General features: G+C 32.1%; 3 protein-coding genes across 4 annotated transcripts in view; all 3 read right to left on the bottom strand.

Annotated features, from left to right (window-relative positions):
• Nucleotides 1-4625: 4625 nt before the first annotated feature.
• On the bottom strand, nucleotides 4626-6062 carry LOC106332746. Of its 2 annotated transcripts, XM_013771238.1 has the most exons (3): nucleotides 5629-6062; nucleotides 5297-5368; nucleotides 4626-5025 (listed from the first exon to the last, which is right to left on the bottom strand). In XM_013771238.1, exons 1-3 carry the CDS (start codon nucleotides 6013-6015, stop codon nucleotides 4843-4845), a joined length of 642 nt encoding a protein of 213 aa, XP_013626692.1. In that variant the 5' UTR covers nucleotides 6016-6062; the 3' UTR covers nucleotides 4626-4842. The 2 variants fall into 2 exon arrangements, with proteins under 2 accessions (XP_013626692.1, XP_013626693.1); XM_013771239.1 differs by lacking the exon at nucleotides 5297-5368.
• Nucleotides 6063-8441: 2379 nt separating this feature from the next.
• LOC106331844 (septum-promoting GTP-binding protein 1-like) lies at nucleotides 8442-10157 on the bottom strand. Its single transcript, XM_013770264.1, has 5 exons — nucleotides 9601-10157; nucleotides 9246-9369; nucleotides 9062-9158; nucleotides 8935-8974; nucleotides 8442-8811 (listed from the first exon to the last, which is right to left on the bottom strand). The coding sequence occupies exons 1-5, from the start codon at nucleotides 9940-9942 to the stop codon at nucleotides 8563-8565; spliced, it is 852 nt and encodes a 283-aa protein (XP_013625718.1). The 5' UTR covers nucleotides 9943-10157; the 3' UTR covers nucleotides 8442-8562.
• A 2870-nt stretch (nucleotides 10158-13027) lies between these two features.
• The window catches only part of LOC106327962 (protein TRANSPARENT TESTA 12-like), a 15050-nt gene continuing 12221 nt past the window's right edge, over nucleotides 13028-15856 (bottom strand). The window contains exons 3-7 of the mRNA XM_013766296.1: nucleotides 14308-14364; nucleotides 13858-14096; nucleotides 13644-13762; nucleotides 13420-13506; nucleotides 13028-13339 (exon numbers count right to left, since the gene is read on the bottom strand). Of these exons, the coding sequence (XP_013621750.1) occupies nucleotides 13274-13339; nucleotides 13420-13506; nucleotides 13644-13762; nucleotides 13858-14096; nucleotides 14308-14364 (568 nt within the window). The 3' untranslated portion in view covers nucleotides 13028-13273. The remainder of the gene's footprint in view (nucleotides 13340-13419; nucleotides 13507-13643; nucleotides 13763-13857; nucleotides 14097-14307; nucleotides 14365-15856) is intronic.

Here is a 15856-nt window from a genome sequence, read left to right as displayed (position 1 = left end):
AGCACAAAATAACTAAATAATACGATCAAACGAACCGTCTATCGAACCCAGTTTACGATTTCAAACCACTTATCGAAACCCCCAAATTTTTTTTTTAACCCTAACTCGATAACCCCTATTCGATTTTCAATCCGCAAAACTCAAACCATTAATCGATAAATAGAACCCCTATACGAGGTTATACAACCATAGATCCAAACCCATCTCGATTTCGAACCCTAACTCGAGATCAGAAAATCTATTGAGAATTCCCAAAGGCGATATCGACTACAAAATGCTTATATCTAAACGTGAATCGAGTCGATACTCACCTCTGCTCCTGGAGGAGACAATCCAGCGTCGAATCGATCGAGAAAAGGGGAGAAAAGTGGAGAGAGATCGGCGTCGCAGGGGAAATCGCCTCTCCTCGAAAACCCTAGATTTTTTCGCGAAAATGAGAGAAATGATTCTCTCTCCGCTTTCCTCCGCGTGACGTCGACTCCCCTTCCCCAGTCAAAATGCGACACCTGTCGTGAACCCGTATCGGACGGGGTCACTCGTAAGAGGCGGATCGCGAGATTAAACCCAATATCTCATTTATTTTTATTACCCGGGCCTATGAACCTGAGCCCATGAACCTGTTATAAACTTTTAATGGGGATGCTCTTAGTTATCAAATGGATCCTTTTCCTTTTGGTATGTTAATCATTCCTCAGTTGCGTTTTAGGATTTTCAAAGAAATTTTAGGGGTTGATTGATTAAGATGTTGGTTTAGGAAATAGTAAATTGGTTTCCTTAAGTAAACGGTTTTAGTGATAAAAATAGATTAATTACAAAATTCTTAATCAACTTAAACATCCAAAATATAATCATAAATTACTCAAAGAACCCAAATGAGCAATTACTGAATAGCTAATGGATATTCAAGTTAGTGAAACTGTGAACTAATCAAACGTGAACTGATGCTTGTTTAACTTCTTAGATTGAAACCAAAATTTAGGATTCAAAGATTTTAGACAGTGAAATCAGTGCTTTGACGAAGACCAGATCTTTCGTGATACAAGGTCAAGAACTGATCTTAAATTCTTAACTACTCCATCTGTTTCTTAAAGATAGATGTTTTTCTGTTTTCACACAAACACATTAATCTTGCATCATTTTTTTAAATTATCAAATTCTTTTTTAACCAATAGTCTTTCAATAATTCCAATTAATTTTATTAAAATTTGTAATTTTTGTATAGAAAACATAAAAAATCTATTTTTATGAAACAATTTTTTTTTTCTAAAACTTCTATTTTAATGAAACGGTGGGAGTATTATTTTTATGATGATTACCTTTTTGCAAGTATGAGTTCTCATTAGCTGCTTTCATTTACTTGCTTAGCTCATACAAACAAATAAATCATCTTTTCATTTAGCTAATTTTCATTTTTGAGAGATTAGTTTTGAGATCTTAGTTTTTTACTCAATTACATATATTAAACTGCCATTTTTCTATGTAGTTGCAATATCGTATTTGGGTTAACAAACTTGAGCTGTATCAAAGCTTGATATATCTATGTTTTACCAATTTCTAAAACATGTGTTGAGTCTTTTATCGAGTCAAAATATGAATTGTGGAATCTTTTGGTGTTATCCGGTGAGTTTACAGGAAGAGATTGAATGTTTTTGATTGATATATTAGAAGATTTAGTTCATCGATCTTATGTTGATTAGAGGTAGCAAAAATTGGTCTAATTGTATGAATATAATCCTTGTGAGCAAAGTATATTTAGTTGGCAAAAATTGATGTTAAGACAGCTTGTGAATCTATCAAAACTTGTTCTTGATGTGTGTTTCACCTCTTAAGTTCAAGGACAATTAATTCATTAGGTTAGCTTTTTTAGTTCATTAGTAATTAGAGTGATGACAAGTGGAAAGATTATAAAACTCTGTTTGAGTTCAAATGTTCAATAATGGTTCTTCATTAATTCTCTGACTAATAATTTATATTTATGATCTGATTTTCTGTGAATTTTTTAATACCTAGAATTTTTTTTCCACAGTTTACATCGTTTGATCAACTGTTTTTAATTTTGTTACTTTCGAAGCCAATCTTTTTGCGTCATCTACCTTCATCTGAACTGAGAAGTGAAGTACGTGTGTATCTAGTTTTTGTGGCTTCGATTTTGTATTACTATTGTTGTATTTTACTATGCATTTACAATTATTTTATCAGATTAAAATCCGAGTGATCAAAGCTCTTTTTCAGTAGCAGAAAGTCTGTCACAGCTGACATTCCTTATTATTGATTTATCATTGTCGGTTATTATTATTGGCTAAACATTGACGGTCGGTCCTTGCTATTGGATAACCATTGACGGTCGATGATTACAATCCACTAATGGTAAATCCTTAACTACTAACGGTCAATTAATAGTGGTTTAGCAATGATGATTACTCATTGTTTTACTTGTCTTGTTTTCACTGACGGTCCTCATCCTTGATTCAACATATAAAAATTGCTATAGTGTCGCTGTGAACTTCGAACCCTAAAATTGTGAGATTTGTTACCTAAATCATATATATAAACTGTAATCCTATAGACTTTTTTTGGGGTTCAACCTATGAACCCTATAGATTTTTTTCTTTTTTTGGATCAACATGAACCATATAGATAACAGAAGTATTTTAAAACATTAAGCCGGCAGGTTAGTGACGTGTCTTAAAATACGCAACACGATTGTCATTGACAAGGAGATTGCGTCTCAGAAGCAACTTCTAAAAATATCACTGGATGAAAATTCAAGACATATATATTGTAATAATAATGCATTTTCTAATATAACCAGATTTACTTGAGATTTTCTACATACACATGAACACATACATATATACGGCGGGTTCAATCTAGATAGTAGCAGACTTCCTTTTATCTTTAATGAATTAAGCAAGCTTAAAGTTTCAAAAAAAAAAAAAATTAAGCAAGCTCTATATGTCCCGTCAAAACCCCGAAATGGCGAACATAGATCATTTTATCGCTGAAGACAAAAAAAAGTTAAGAAAAATCAATGAATCCGTGATGAGATTCTTGTAAGATTTGATTTGACATCAAAGATGAGATTTAAGGTTGCTTTGTCCAATAATAGTTCGTAAATATTCTTAGTTGGTTGGAAGTGTGTGAGTCTCTAATTAATCATACAGTCTCAAATAATTGATCTTTTAACTTTAATAATATCTTAGGACTAAATTTAAGTGATATATTATCAATTTTGCATCATCAAATCGTGCTCGTGGAAGATGTACTAGGGCAGCTGGAAACTTATTGAATCCATTGAACGTTGAACATTTTTTGTTTGCTGTCTATGATGAAAATCCGAAAAGGTTAAATATCTTAACCGATGCCCCTTTTTTTAACATGCAATTATAATTAATTACAAGCTTCTTAATATAGATTGTAAGGAACTAATTATATATAAATTAATTTATGCAGCAATTAATATCATAACCGATTTGATTAGACGCTTCATCCAACACTTTTCAGAACCAAACGGAATATTATCAAATATCTCCGATTCAAAACTAAAAGAAGTTATTCATATGGAGGTTGATTTTGGTATCAAACGTTTTATATTAGTTTTGTTACACAATAAGAAATGATTATTGGTAAGGACTTGATCGATCACCTAACATGAAGGTTTGGCTAACGGATGCAAGATATATAATTTTAAAAATTAAGTCAGAATTTGACCTCAGTTCTTTTTTTCCGGGTACTAATTTTGACCTCAGTTCTTTTTTCCGGGTACTAATTTTGACCTCAGTTCTTTTATCCAAATCAAGAGATGCCCTTAACCTTTATATAATCTGATCTTTTTTAACTGTAAAGAAAGAATTTTTTTTCATTTCTACAACCATCTTAAGAAATACATATATATATATATATATATATATATATATATATATGTATTTCTTAAGATGGTTGTAGAAATGAAAAAAAATTCTTTCTTTACAGTTAAAAAAGATCAGATTATATAAATACTTATAAGATATTGATAGATATATTAATAATATCATATTATGTATGTACATAGAGATAGAGATATCCGTACATAATATGTATTTGGAAAATGTAATTTGATATGGTTATTAATCACCCTATAACATATACATTATGCATTAGCGCCAGAATTGATTAAGTATACCAAGTAGCTTATTAATTAAATTTGAAGCCGGGACGGCTACGAGTTCATGTAATAAACTGTGCCAAACATTTGGTCACTTTCTAATTGATATGTAAGACCACATATAAATATAATTTTGAATATAGAACGTACGTATAATTTAATAAATATGTGAGATTGATGAATTCTATTGGCCCTCAACTTTCTAATTATATTAGAAATTGGATCGTTGACGGTAATAATTTCACACATATAATCTTATCATATCTACATTAAACGAAATTTAAGTTGTGGTTACCATCCATATAGTCTGCCATAAGGTCTACGCATAGTCCTTATATATAAACATACATATATACACACACACATATATATATAAGTTAACCTAGATATAACTCTCTCAAAACTTTTTAGACATATAAATAATCGCGTGTATTTAAAAAAAGCTTTCGTAAGTTTTATGAGATAGTAAGTTACAAAAAAAAAGTTTTATGAGATAGTAGCTCTTAGATATGTTTACAAACATATACGTTGTGTACTTCACAAATATCCCACCAATATGCACTTATACAAACGTAAACTACATATTTTATTAAGCACATACATATTAAGATGTACACACATCAAGCGAATATATGCAAGATGGGGTACATACATAAACACCACCAAATTTACAAGGGTTTACTAGAATTGCTCATCATTCAGAAGCGGCCATTGAAATTACCCAACATGGAAATAGGGACGACGCATAATCCTCTAGTCCTCAAGTCCATATTATTACTGTTACTGTTGTTTCCTTCTCTGAGATTCCTCATCATCGTCAGCTTTTGTTCATCTCCTTCTTGGATTTGGATTTGATGATCCCCCATGCCTCTCATATTTCCCTATCAATACCGTATCGCAAACATCTTTACGTGTTACATCCATCGAATATAATGTAAAGATTATTAATACGAAAAGATCATATACCTTCCTTATAACTAGACAAACAAAGCTTATCTAATAATACAGGACCAAGTCTGTCTTAATAAACTAATATTATGCAAAATGAATCTTCTCTATCTTTTCCGTTTGGGTTATAAATGAAATTAAATTCAAGTTGATATATAGGTGGACACATAAATTTAAATGTATGAAAGAAAGCATAGAGATTACCATAACGAAACTAGAAGAGACATAGTCCTCATGTTTTCTAGGAGGCGTCTGAATATGTTCAATCTGACTGACCTGTTCAATATTATTTATATAAAATTATACATTTGCTATAACTACTACAAAGGGAGATTCTACAAGAGGAGAATAATAATAAAAGGATAAAGTAATTATTGGAGGTAACTGACTCATAATCAATCATATTTTACAATTAAATTAAAATTATAATTTTTTCTATAGATTTGCACCAAAAAAGAAAAGCAAAAGAAAAATTTTGGATTAAAATTTCAATCATGGATCATGTTTTAATTGGATTACGTTAAGTAGTATCTAACCTTAGGGCTATTAACCGGAGAGCTAGCTGTATCCTCCAAAGAATCATCCTCACAAATCTTTTTGGTTCTTGCCTTCCCAAACTTCAATTTCACCGGAAAATTAACTGGAAAACTCCGGCCAGAAAATGCGTCAGTGGCGGCGTCGGAGACCAGAGAAGGAGAGGCGTCCAGAATCGAACACGAACTCTTATCTTGATGATCGTTATCTTCATGATGAGTTCTGTATTGATTTGAGAAATCTTCAAGATAAGTTGTCCATCCACTCTCCTCTTGCTGAACACCATCATGATGATCATGATCAGGATCATCAATATCAGTATCATTATCGTGACGGTCGAAAGGAGCGTGATTTTGTTCATAAGAATTACAAGAGAATGTATCCATCATGTGGAGAAAGGAGGAATAAACCAAAATAAAATGGAATAATTCGTAAGTGGTTGCGTTTGGTATGTATATATATTAAGGTCGTTAAATTTTCGTGATATATAAAAAAGGAGAAATAAAACTAATTGGAGAGACAGTAATCGGAATCTTGATGTGGTCATCACATGGGTCCCAAAGCGTTGATCAAAATATGGAGAACTAAAAGCCAACGATGGACCTCTGTAGAAGTGTGACATTAAGCTATCTATAGGAAATATGTTCCACCATACAAAAGTGAAATATAAGTCCATTTTTATTTTTCGAAATGAAAAACATTTTGCATATGTAAACAAATACGCAGATTTACAGTCGTGGACCGATCGGTAGAAAGTGGGTAATACATAACGAGACCATACAATCATATAAGTAGGAAACAAAACATTTATATTTGTTCTTTCAAAATTAGGATATTGCTAAACTTAAGATTTGTATGATTTTATTCCTTCAGTGATGTTTTATCAAATAGTTTTGACCCAAAAATAAGCTTAAATGTGATCTGGCCCAACTTATCGTTGATTTGCAGGCATTTCTTTATTATTAGTTGAGACATAGCTTTCCAACAAACTCATTTACGCAATGGTAGAATATAAACTATACATTATGTGTCTGTCTGCAGAAAAAAAAAACTATTTGTAAAGTGCGTTATGATAATCGAAGCAAACGTAGACAACAACAAATTTAAACTACGATTAGTGCAAAAACGAAATTTCTAAATAAAAATAGAAGCCATAGAGGGTTGGTTAGCGTGAAAAGTAATTCAAACGGCTGATTTCGTTTTGACAAATATCCTCTAGGAACGCTATCATGATGTGGCTATCTGATTTTTTGAAAGAATAATTAAATAGTTAAACCTAAATTGTTAAAGTGGAGCAGTTGATGTATCAGTTATTAATATTTAACCCTAATACAAACCAAAATAAAAGAGAGAAGGAATGTCATGTATGTTCGTTGAACTTGACCACTTTTGATGTTGCGTGAGAATGGCAAACGCCAAATGAAGTAGACCTTTTTGTTTTATCGTTTAGCCGTTACAGAACGATGACAATTGAAACTATTGGACGTGATGTGCAAAAACATGTGAAGATGGGATACGATGAGAGCTCGGTAATTTTGAAAATAGTATATAGATTTGTAAGCTTAAAAATGGAGCACTTTTATAAGTAGATTTTTGCAATGTACAAAAAAATCATTAAATGTTAATTAGAGCATCTCCAAAAAAATTCTCTATTTTAATGTTTTATAACTCTATAATCGAAATTTCAAGGTGTTTTTCTCCTAATCAAAACTTCATACTTAACTTCAAAATTATTTGTATTTTACACTATGATCTTTAAATTTATCATACTAATGTAAATCCATAAAAAATTATAAATAACTAGCACATATATAAGAATATTACAGAAATATCAATTAATAAAATCTTACACTAAAATATAAAATTATAAATCAAAATACAATTAAATATTAAATCTCCAAGCAAAATACCATATTATTTCATAAAATTATTTTCGTAATGTTCTATTTTCGGTTACAAAAACATTGTTTGGACAATATTTTGGAGATTTTGGAGGTTCCAGAGTAAATTTACAAGATTATTGGTGATTATTGGTGTTGTTGTAATATTTGAATTTATGCAATAATTATGTCTTCATGTATCTTTTTTTAAAAAAAAATTAGTAAGTTTTTTTGTAATATTCTTATTGTCTAATTATAGTTTTAAAATATTGTAAAACTAGTGTCTAATTATATTTATTAGATATAGTGTAATCAAGTATACTCTATAACTTTGTTTTGAATTGTATAGATTTAATAACCAAATTAAAAAATGTTTTCCTAATTTTCACTTTAGTTAAACACAAACTATATTATGAAATAAAGTGAATAGTAACGAACAAAATTAGTTTTTTATACAAACAATTCCCTCAAAGAAAAAAAATTATTTTTTTTAAGAAGAAAGAAAAAAAAATTAGTTTAGATTGAAAATTTGAGAAATCTGAATTTTACTTTGGAAACCCTCCAATCCTCGAATAAATTAACACCATGCCTCAAAGTCAAAGAAACACACATTCTTAACTACAACGTACATAAATTGTCCAGCTCCTCACTTGACAGCATCAACTCTGTAGTCTATTTAGGTTAAGAAAAAAAAAACTCAAGCGAAATGATATTTACTAGTATTTAGAATTTGCTGGAACCAAAATTCTCCAGCGGTAATCGAATGTGGAAACATTACAAAGTGAATAAGAAAAATCCACAATACCCCTCTCTCTTTTTCTTATCATGTTCCTTTTCTCTCGATACCATTTTTTCTCTGTTTTTCCTTTTTTTGTTTATTGAAAAAAAAAACAGAAGAAAGCGGGCGAAATCTCCGCCTCATCTCTCCATTTCGCTTTAAAAACGGCTAGAAACTGTGCTCCAATCAACCCCACGGCGGTGAATGAAACAAAAGAAACTATCATCGGATTCACTTGTTTTATATTAGATATATCTACAAATAGGTTTTGGAAGATGCTAGTAGTCGATGATTGGTTCTCCGATGGTGAGATTTCTCTCCACTGTCCATGGTAAGTCGAAGAGCTTCGCGGTCACAAACTTGAAGATCTTATTTACGTTTATGTTGTAAGAAGCACTCGAGAAGAAGAGAGTCGCGTTTAGCGCCTTGGCATAGGTTCTCGCCTGGCTAGCAATAGTCCATTGCAGATCGATAGGGAGCTGAATAAACTCATCAAACTTTGTTCCTACCATAACTGGAATCGCGGTCTGCATAGAAAACATAAAGTGTTTTATTAAGGAGAGACCGAAGCTGCCGTATGCATAAAGACATTGTTATATATAGAGAGAGATCAAACTGAGAATGTTATTAGTGTTGTCTTAGAATCCCACCTGATTAGACCTTCTAGCTTGTTGATACCAGCTAATCACACTGCATAATCATAAAAATAAGAAGAAGCTTTAGCTTTTAATTAATCAAAAGTTACATGTTGATAAGGCTGAACAGTAATTGTAGTACTTGTTAAGTGTGCAACGACTGGTGAGATCGAACATGAAGAGAATGGCTACAGAGTCCTTGCAAGCCATGGGGACTAGATCCCGTGATTTCTCAGCTCCTGTTTGATTAACATTCTAGTTAACCTCCAATGATTGCAATGGATTTAACATTTAATTGGTTGTTAAGAAGAAGAAAGAAGATTAACCTTGTAACTCCCAGATACTGTAGGAAATACGAGCTCCTCCCATGGATAACGTCTTGTCCGTACAATGGATCCCTTTCTCCAATTCTCTCATTTCAACTTGTTTCTCTCCACCAACATACTTCGCCTTCACAATCAAAATCAACCAATTCAAATAATCAATATTATTGTTTGTTTTCTTAAATTTTAATGTATGTAAGTTAATCATTTTAGCTATTAATTTTTTTAAATTTTGTGATTTGCTAGTGATCAATGCAAAAATGCAGCAACATGTAAACAAACATGACCAATTAACCATAAATTTAAAAACCAGTAATGACGTAGAGAGATCGAATGTGTATATGTAAAACTAACTAACCAGGAAGCAAGTTTTTCCGATCTCGGGATCTCCTAAGAGGCTTATTTTTAGAGAAACCAGATCAGAGTCCGATCTCCGGTTGCTGCCATCGTGGTTATGTACCGATGTGCGGCGTGCGACCTCACCTTCAACGGCGGGGACCGGAGGAGGGAGAGAACGAGAGACACTCGGAGACGGAGTGGCGGCGCGTGACAGCAATAAATAACTCTGTGATTTACCGGGAGCGCAAGGGACGATTCTGCTCAAGAGAATGCGCGTGAATCGACGGAGAATCAATACCCTACGGTTCACTAGGTTCCTGAGATTGTTGGTTCGAGCGATCTTGACGCAGGATTGAGCCATTTCGATTGATTAAGAGAAGAAGGGAAAATATAAAGTAGAAGGAAGAAGAAGAAGATGCAGAATCAGGAAGATCTGGTGATGGCCAGAGAGAAGCTGATTGATTCCATTTTGGCCATGAAAGAAAAAGGAAAGAAAGGAGAGAGAGGTAATATACGGAAAGCTTTCTAGGTTTCTGTGTTTCCTCCTCTTTTTCGGAGGGGACGACACTTCAAAGCTTTTTTTCAAAATATTATTTGTTATTTTTTATTGATTTTTTTGACACATGTGTGGGGGGGCAACGAGATGAGAGAGAGGTGGAGATTTCTTGGATGTGACGACCACAAATCACATTACACATTTTCGGGCCTACGTTGACCTTTAATTTTAATTAGTCATATGCATTCTAATCTAAATTACAGATCTATAGTATATCTTAAAATGTTTGAATTTCAGGATATTTTAATCTGAATTAAAATCATCAAGATACATATTTATCATTTTGAATATATTCATTTGATAAATCTTTGCAGTTCTCAAGGTATTTGCAAAGTAGACTTGTCTTTAAAATTAAACTGATTAAATTTAAAAATACAAGATTTAATGATGAGTTCATTTCAGATTTAGCAACAACAAAGCATGCAATGATGATGTGTGTCTTCGTGTACCACATGTCACATGTGAGCCATGTTTTTTATGTGTTTTTTTTTTTTTTTGGGAAAGGGCTTTGATGTGAGCCATGTTTTTCGATTGATTACGCAAGTTTGGGTTTCTTCCTATAATTTCGATATACTGAATCACAAGTTGAAGTGATATATACTCTTGTTTGTTTCACTGTATTGTTTTCTGCAATTTTCAATTTCTAATATCTTTTAACCAATACTAATTCAATAAAATCAATTAATTTTTTTTAAGTTTACAATTTTTCTATAGAAAACACAAAGATAAAACAATTTTTTTTCTAAAACATTTATCTTTTTTGAAATTGAAGGAGTGAAAAACAAGTTTCAAGGTTCTATCCACATAATCAAATACTAGTATAAGAGTAAACAAAACATATGAAATTGGAAAATCAAATGATGTTGATTTAATTCGATTTATAAAATGTTGGTACAGATGATGATATATATTTTGGTTAATAATTGAGACCCACGTGAATTAAAAAACCACATAATAAAAAGTAGCCAACTCAGATACATGTCTCCGACCACCGTGGCTTTGTTTTGTACTTATTAAAACCTAAATGTACTATGCTTGATGGCTGCTGACTTCTCTCGTTATTGAATGATTTACTAAAGTTGGGGACTGCATTAGGCTTTCAAAATCAAAGAATTGCATCTTTCATCATATCAGTGGCGATGCTTTGCTTGTCCAAGGTATTTAATTGTTGACAAGAAACGACGCCAATGTAACATGGCGACCATTATTGTCTTGTTCAGTTTTTTTACTATATTTATAGTTTTTAGTGATTCTGGTACTTTTTTTTTCCGTTATGGTTTGATGAGAATTTATATTTTTATGGAAAAATGACAGTTAGTCTACTAACTAACAAGAATTTGTCTTTCAACCGTTTTACTATGTTCATGCCGTCCCAAAAATGTTTAGGAAGCTCAAAGTTTGTCAGAATGTTGCCTTCATAGTTGTAGTTAAAACTGCCAATGAAAAATATATAAAAAATGTGTGTGGTGTGGTTTGAACAAAATATAAAGAAGACTAATTTCTCTTGTTTAACCATCAAAGCTAATATGGATTATATTTTCCGGAAGAAAAATAATATAATGAAGCCGGAAGATATGATAAAGATCCTTATCCTTGGATAATTTGGTACATTTGGAAAACCATGAATGATAAGTTGTTCAGAGGCATAGATAGAAACTCATTGCAACTAGTCAGGTATGCAGAGAGTGAGTGTCAAGCTTGGCATAATGCGAAGGAAACTATATATGTTCCTTCACAAGGACAACCTACTGAAGAAACACATGCCTTAAGCTTGGGTAATATTTGCATGGTGTATGGTTCGTGGACCTCCACAGCCCAGTTTAGTGGAATGTGATGGGTCTGGAAGGATAGCATGGGGAAAATTCAGCTTATGGGGACCAGGAACTTAATGCGGCGAGAAACAGTGTTACACTCATAGCTAGAAGCGGTAAGATGGGCAATGGAGAGTATGATACAACACTCGACCTGTCAGAGATTTGATACTGATTGCAAGGACCTGATTGCAATGATACAAGAACCACAAGTTTGGCCCAACTTCTCAACTGAGGTGGAAATCATTCAAACTATTCGGTTAAGTTTTTCAGACTTCAAGATCAGCTATTTACCAAGGACGCAAAATGAGATTGCAGATTCGTTAGCTAGGAATGCACGTTCTTTTCATAGATCTCTATGTTTTATTGGTTGTTCTATTCCGGTCTGGCTTTCCACACCACCTCAAGTTTGAATAATAGAATAGCTGTTTGCTGCAAAAAAAAAAAAAAAAAAAAAAAAAACCATCAAAGCTACATATAGTTTTTTAAAATATTGCTTACATTTTTTGACTTAAAGCCAATGTTTTGCCAACTTTAGATCAGGAACGGGTCTGGTTATATATTTCAAATTCTTATAATAGTTTGTTATCTTTCTATTAAACACGATAAACATGGCTTCTAAAATTCCAGATAAAAGCTTATATAAAAACATATATATGCACTACTATCAATAGATGGGGTTTGTGGGATTTTTTTTCTTTGATATTTGGAGGGAATTCGACATTAACTCTGGCGGACAGAGAATAGAAAGACTCATTGTGTGGAGAGAAGATAACCTCATATCAGATACTGAACTATATCAACTCCAAATTTTTTTTCTGTCTCAACGCAAACGAACTGGGCTCAATTTATTATATGGGTACTTAGCTTAGTATATCATAGTTTCAGTTTTCTTACAGCCAGACATTCTTAGGCCCATTGTATAGGAAACGCAGCTTCTACTTTTTCAGTCAAAATTTGGAAATTCTCAACCAAATTGCACCATATTTGAAAAGAGGAACATTGAATGATTCATAATCCAACAAAATATCAGTTGATTATAAGTTGACAGTAATTTATAAGAAAAAGAGCCAACAATCAAAGATATAAAGCAATGGTCATCTTAATTTGGCATACAAAATACATTACCAACTTATTATTTAGTTTTAACTTTAAAGCAAGCATGCACATAAATTAATCAAAGATAAAATACAGTCCTATAGTACATTTCCCCCGTTGCCCCAAAAGAAAAAGTACACCGATTATCTTGAGCATTTGCATCGATTTTCATTAAACCAATGAATCCAATCGGTTCACATCGGTTACCAAATTTACATCGACTTGCATCATTCGGGAACCACTTCTAGTTTTATATTGCTCCATTTGTCCAACCTTTTAGAAGCTTCTTCCACCTAAAACAAACATAACGTCCGATTTTGTTTTTCAAATCAATGAAACATTGATATGAACACATAGGAAAACGCATAGTTACCTCTTTTGTCCAGTCCGTTCTAAACGTGACCCACGCCAATATAACGGTTTGTATAAGCGTACCACATATCATTCCCGTCCATATACCCTAAAATACCATCAAAATTTGAAGGGTGTGATTAGTATTTTATTAGTAACATTATTAGTACGAAGATCACTGGATAAAATGAATAACTAAATGTAAGTATCTGAGTTTTAAAATGAATGAGAAAAAAATTATCTTGCCTTGGCATCGAATTTGAAGTAAAACCCAAAGAGAGCCCCAAGAGGAATTCCAATAATATAGTAACATCCAACGTTGACTTTTGCCACAAACGTTTGCCAACCACAACCAACCGCAACACCTTGAATAGACATTTTCAAATATTTTTCTTAAACACACATTTCTTCTATTTTGATTTGTAATATTGCGGTGTTAAAAAAAATAAAAAGATTTTACCGGAAAGAACTGGTTGGATTCCATTCAATATAAGTGTTAAGGCAAGAAGTGGACATAGTTCAGAAACCGCAGCTGATACTTTTTCACCCTCAGTGAATGCATAACTCAAAACGTCACGACAAGCCAAAATTACTATGGCTAAGATCACACATGTGATGAACGAATATATGTTAACGATGATTACAGAAAATGCTGCTGATTTAGGATTCCTAGCTCCAAGTTCATTGCTCACTCTTACACTGGATCAATATCAATAGCATCGATTTTTATAGGCTTACTCAATTTAGTTAGAGAAAAAAAAGGAGATCGGGTTCAGTGTGATTTAGCATATTTGAGTGGTTGTAAAATGTAGGAACTTGTATATTTTGGGCGAATATTTTTAGATAGAGGCGTTTTCAATTTTGTATAAATTAAATTGATGAAATGAAATCGAGAGATTGGAACACAGACCTTATCGCTGCATTGAATCCAACAGAGATCATAAACACCCATCCTGAAATCGTCATGCTGGATAAACAAATATAGTAAGAAATCGAGCAAAAATATTACAAAACATTGTTGCTTCTCTTTATACAGTATTTAATTCTTCCAAAATATTTTAAATACTAGTTTGAATACACCCACTTAGAATCTTATATAAAACTACGAGACTGAGAATTTTATATTTTATTTAAAAAATTCAGCCAAAGCCGCTTTAAACTATAATAAATCTCATAAAATCAAATTTTTAATTTTTAATAATATTATATTCTAATTTCTATTTAAAATTTATTTTTGAGTAACTGGGTATTTATAATTTTAATGTAAATCTAATTCCAAATATTTAATTTAATACATCTCCTAATTTTTTTTTTGTTTTACAAGAAAATAAAATTCTATCCTAAAACATAATCTAGCATAGAAATTCTGTATCTATGTGGATAACATAAGTCGGCATGATTCTTGCGCCTCGTTCCACCTCCTAAAATAGTTACTTGAAAATCAATTTAATTAATTAATGAAACAATATTGTATAATGATGACAAAAAAAACAATATTGTTTAATGTCTTCAAAAAAAAAAAAAAAAAAACAATATTGTATAATATCTTCAACAAACAAAGGAGATTATGCACATTTTTTAGTCGGTTATTTGAGCGAACAAAGGATGATTGGTCGAGTCCGAGTAGATAACTTCAAAATTAAAATTAGATATTTAAACATAAAAATACTAATATACAAAAGTAGACAAGATGGAGGATATATGATGCGACCTTAGATTATGTTAGTAGCAGAAGTGTACTCCTACAAACTTAACTTTCATATAACTACAACCAAACTTCGCTTTGTACTCCTACAAAAATATTTGGTATGTGTTATGAAATAACTTATAATTTATAGTATCGAGAAATTTAAATAAGAGTAGAATTTAATACCCGTATGAAGCAAATAACACTACTATAAGTGAGAGAGTTTATTATAAGTAAGAAGAAGAAGATGTAATGGTTCTTTGATTATAAACTCTTGTTCTTGTTTATGGTGTACAAAAGAGTGAGATGAGTGATGGTATTTATAGTGAACAACAATACATAAAATAACAAAGATAGTGCTTAATTTGGTAAATGAGTGGGTGATCATAATGCTTGATGAGTAGATGATCATAGTGCTTGAGTTGGTAAAGGAGTGGATGATCATAGTGCTTGAGTTTGGTAAAGAAGTGGATGATCATAGTGCTTGAGTTTGGTAAAGAAGTGGATGATCATAGTGCTTGAGTTTGGTAAAGAAGTGGATGATCATAGTGCTTGAGTTTGGTAAAGAAGTGGATGATCATAGTGCTTGAGTTTGGTAAAGAAGTGGATGATCATAGTGCTTGAGTTTGGTAAAGAAGTGGATGATCATAGTGCTTGAGTTTGGTAAAGAAGTGGATGATCATAGTGCTTGAGTTTGGTAAAGAAGTGGATGATCATAGTGCTTGAGTTTGGTAAAGAAGTGGATGATCATTTCAATGCTTAATTTATAACA

This window comes from Brassica oleracea, chromosome C3, assembly GCF_000695525.1.
Source record: "Brassica oleracea var. oleracea cultivar TO1000 chromosome C3, BOL, whole genome shotgun sequence".
Classification (NCBI taxonomy): Eukaryota; Viridiplantae; Streptophyta; class Magnoliopsida; order Brassicales; family Brassicaceae; genus Brassica; species Brassica oleracea.
Note: the sequence above shows the minus strand (reverse complement) of the source record. Positions and strands in the feature narration are given on the sequence as shown.

Bases quoted from the DNA above. Each gene is read 5' to 3' on its own strand.
- LOC106332746 (XM_013771238.1), bottom strand. From the start codon at position 6,015: ATGATGGATACATTCTCTTGTAATTCTTATGAACAAAATCACGCTCCT. The intron at 5,369-5,628 runs GTTAGATACTAC...AATATTGAACAG, and splicing joins CTCCGGTTAATAGCCCTAAG to GTCAGTCAGATTGAACATAT. The intron at 5,026-5,296 runs GTAATCTCTATG...CGGTATTGATAG, and splicing joins TCTCTTCTAGTTTCGTTATG to GGAAATATGAGAGGCATGGG.
- LOC106331844 (XM_013770264.1), bottom strand. From the start codon at position 9,942: ATGGCTCAATCCTGCGTCAAGATCGCTCGAACCAACAATCTCAGGAAC. The intron at 9,159-9,245 runs GTTAATCTTCTT...TTAATCAAACAG, and splicing joins CAGTATCTGGGAGTTACAAG to GAGCTGAGAAATCACGGGAT. The intron at 8,812-8,934 runs GTGGGATTCTAA...TTTTCTATGCAG, and splicing joins AAGCTAGAAGGTCTAATCAG to ACCGCGATTCCAGTTATGGT.